This window comes from Cydia splendana, chromosome 7 (assembly GCF_910591565.1).
Source record: "Cydia splendana chromosome 7, ilCydSple1.2, whole genome shotgun sequence".
Taxonomy (NCBI): domain Eukaryota; kingdom Metazoa; phylum Arthropoda; class Insecta; order Lepidoptera; family Tortricidae; genus Cydia; species Cydia splendana.
The window spans coordinates 16,409,574-16,412,464 of NC_085966.1; the positions used below are offsets into that span (position 1 = coordinate 16,409,574).

The 2,891-nt window shown below is 37.1% G+C and overlaps 1 protein-coding gene across 1 annotated transcript; it reads right to left on the reverse strand.

Annotated features, from left to right (window-relative positions):
* Positions 1 to 425: 425 nt before the first annotated feature.
* LOC134792523 (centrosomal protein 20-like) lies at positions 426 to 2,681 on the reverse strand. The gene is made up of 3 exons (XM_063763791.1): positions 2,510 to 2,681; positions 1,334 to 1,487; positions 426 to 642 (listed from the first exon to the last, which is right to left on the reverse strand). Exons 1-3 carry the CDS (start codon positions 2,603 to 2,605, stop codon positions 461 to 463), a joined length of 432 nt encoding a protein of 143 aa, XP_063619861.1. The 5' UTR covers positions 2,606 to 2,681; the 3' UTR covers positions 426 to 460.
* Positions 2,682 to 2,891: the final 210 nt, after the last annotated feature.

Genomic DNA, 2,891 nt, shown 5'->3' on the forward strand with positions numbered 1-2,891 from the left:
GGAAGAGAGTCGTTTGAGACACGCGAGCTCCTTGCCCTTTGCGAAATTGTCTCTCAATTTAAACTTCTATTACTGGAATCGAATCACTTAAGATGTTTGAGTTCAAATGCATTTGTGGTTGTTGTGCTTCGTCGCTTATTGCGAGTAACTGCCGTGATTCGCCAACCAAGTTGAATGGAAATTATAGATTGGTCTTCCTTCGGCGTTCGCTTAATGTAGAATTTACTTACTTTAATTTAGTTGACAAGTTTTAATATATTGGACTTAATGGTATCAATCGATACGTTTCTTGCGAGGATCAATTATTTAAAGGACCTTTCTTTTAATAAAAAATACATATAATGTAAGCTAATTATTCTAAAACAGTGCGCTAGTTTTCCGTTCTATAAATACCTAAGTGCGTAGTATAATAATTACTGTTAGAATTCAAAGTAAATTTCACTTTTATTAAAAATCTAATCTATCCATCTCTCTTACTCTTGCTGATCTTGCGTTTGATGCGCTCTATGTAGGCGGCCACAATGTTGGACAGTAGCGGGAGCGAGAGAGACTTCTCGTCGTCTCTCACTCCAACCTCTGCGCAGAGATCGGTGCGCTTGCGGCGTTCGGCTGGCATAGCAGCTTCAGATACCATTACTGAAGCTGAAAGAAAGTAAAGCGCGTTTTTTAGTTAAAGTGCATTTTATTTTTTGTAAGTGTATGACAAATCCGTGCTCTGACCATCTATACTGCGATCCATTTCACAGCATGTGTTTAGGGTCAGTCAAATCGTAATAAAAGAATGAGAGTATCTTATTTTCCCAGCAGTCGATCACTCTAAGGTTTTTTTTTATAAAATATAAACATATAACATTTATAACGTGAAAGAAAAAGAACAAAAAATTCTAGTACAGCTTATCAATTTGATGCCTCCGGATGATTCTTATTTACTCCGGACACGTAGCTAAGAAGGAGCCAAAGAGCATTGGAAAGCACAATGTGGTTGGAAGAAAGGGTAGACTTCCACTGACCTAAAGGGACCCACAGATTACCAGTTCGCCGGACTACATCCTCCTGTCAGTTGTTCGGAGCTGTAAAATTTTGCGATTAACTGACATCCTGACATCCTGACATCCTCTGGCGAACTGGTAATCAGTGGGCCCCTTAAGGGACAGATATAGAAGAAGTACAGAACGCCTGCCAAGGACTTAATCCGGCATCTATCCAGACGAAAAATCATGCGGACTGGATATTTGGAGATCCTTGGTGAGTATCATCATGATTGTAGTCGCAATCCTTAGCTATGAGGAAACGATGAAAAAACTATATAAAACATGATTAAAATTTTACACACCTGTGTACAAGTACCCGTTCCACTGAAGGTACTCAAGCACGAGCTCGTTGGTGAGCAGCACAGCATCGGTCGGCGCAGGCGCGCTCGGCCGCTGCGTACCAGAGTCCAAGTATTCTTGCCTTTCCTGCAGAATCTCGGTCACTTTGGCTCGAGTCTGAAAGTTACACGTACTTGGAGCATTCCACGGGCTGTCCCGTACAAACGCATTTTATTTTCGGCACGACTTTTTTTCGGCATTTAAAGCAGGCGATTATTTTTCTGTTCATATTTTTGACCATTTGTCATCGAAAAGGAAACTCTTATACTTTCAGACCTTCAGAAAACAGAAAATTCGCGTTTGTACGGGACAAACGGTAGACAATTTTATGGAATGCTTCATTTAACTCTAACACTCTTAACATTGGTGGACCTTGTGCTATTAGCAATAAGGTTCGAATTAATTAGTTAACACATTCACTGGCAGCGTTCCAGCCAGGTTTTCTATTCGTACGCGTTTTTCGCTTATCCTGTGTTATCGGCTACGCTTGTAGCGTAACCAATTAGAAAGTACACTGACATCATAATGATAATATCTGAATTATGTTATTTAGTAATCGTGTGTCTCGCTCGCCCCAACACATTTATGGACAAGTACGGAGCGAAATGCACGATAACTGAATGACATCATTTAAATGTCCATGTACGTTCGAATTGCCCTGCCAATATGTTAACAATGGTATAAATTTGTGAGGCGCATTCAAACTTACATTGTGACATAAAAATGATGTCACAGTGTAACTTGGGAATTGGCCTCGTTAACTGAAATGTTGTATTCGGCACTTCAAGGGCTTATTGGGTTGGCGTTAATTATATTAATTTACACACCGAATAGATATGAGTTTCTTTACGTAATATATTCTTATACATACATTACTGAGGCAAATTTAGACATATAACGAAATTATTTTACTACATAGGTAAGCTACAAAAGCGAACAATATTCGTGAAACACCTAAAATAGGTTGGGGAAATAGGGTGGGGGTTATATCTGCTTATGCTTAAAGAATGTTTAAGATAATGCTACAATAACTAATAAGACATCAATAAAGGATCTGTGGCATTACTTAAATTGATAATACAGTTTATAATTAGGTATCAAAATTTTACGTTGTATTAAATACTAGGAAAGCAAATTACCTCCGCTTGTATTTTATCGAGATGTCCACTATTTTTTAACAATTTCTTTATCGCGTCTAAAAGGTCTTTTTCTGAAGTATCTTGCTTCAAATTCATTGTGAAAAATCGTTCTAAAACAAATATTTCACAGACACAAGTCCTATGAATTTATAAAATTGGCAGGCTTGTCTTATTTGACATTGACGTCATTTTAATTATTCCAATTTAAGAATGATTTAAGATAGATTTAAGTAAAAAGTTTGTCAATGAGGAGAATGTGAAGTTTTGTTTAAAAACGGTATTTTATAATATTTAATGCTAATAATTAATAAAATATGATTTATCAGTACGTCTTGATTACAGTCACGTGAGTCACGTTTGTTAAAGACACTTTTATATTTTA

Bases quoted from the DNA above. Each gene is read 5' to 3' on its own strand.
- LOC134792523 (XM_063763791.1), bottom strand. From the start codon at position 2,605: ATGAATTTGAAGCAAGATACTTCAGAAAAAGACCTTTTAGACGCGATA. The intron at 1,488-2,509 runs GTAATTTGCTTT...TGTAACTTTCAG, and splicing joins TCGATAAAATACAAGCGGAG to ACTCGAGCCAAAGTGACCGA. The intron at 643-1,333 runs GTGTGTAAAATT...ACTTTCTTTCAG, and splicing joins GAACGGGTACTTGTACACAG to CTTCAGTAATGGTATCTGAA.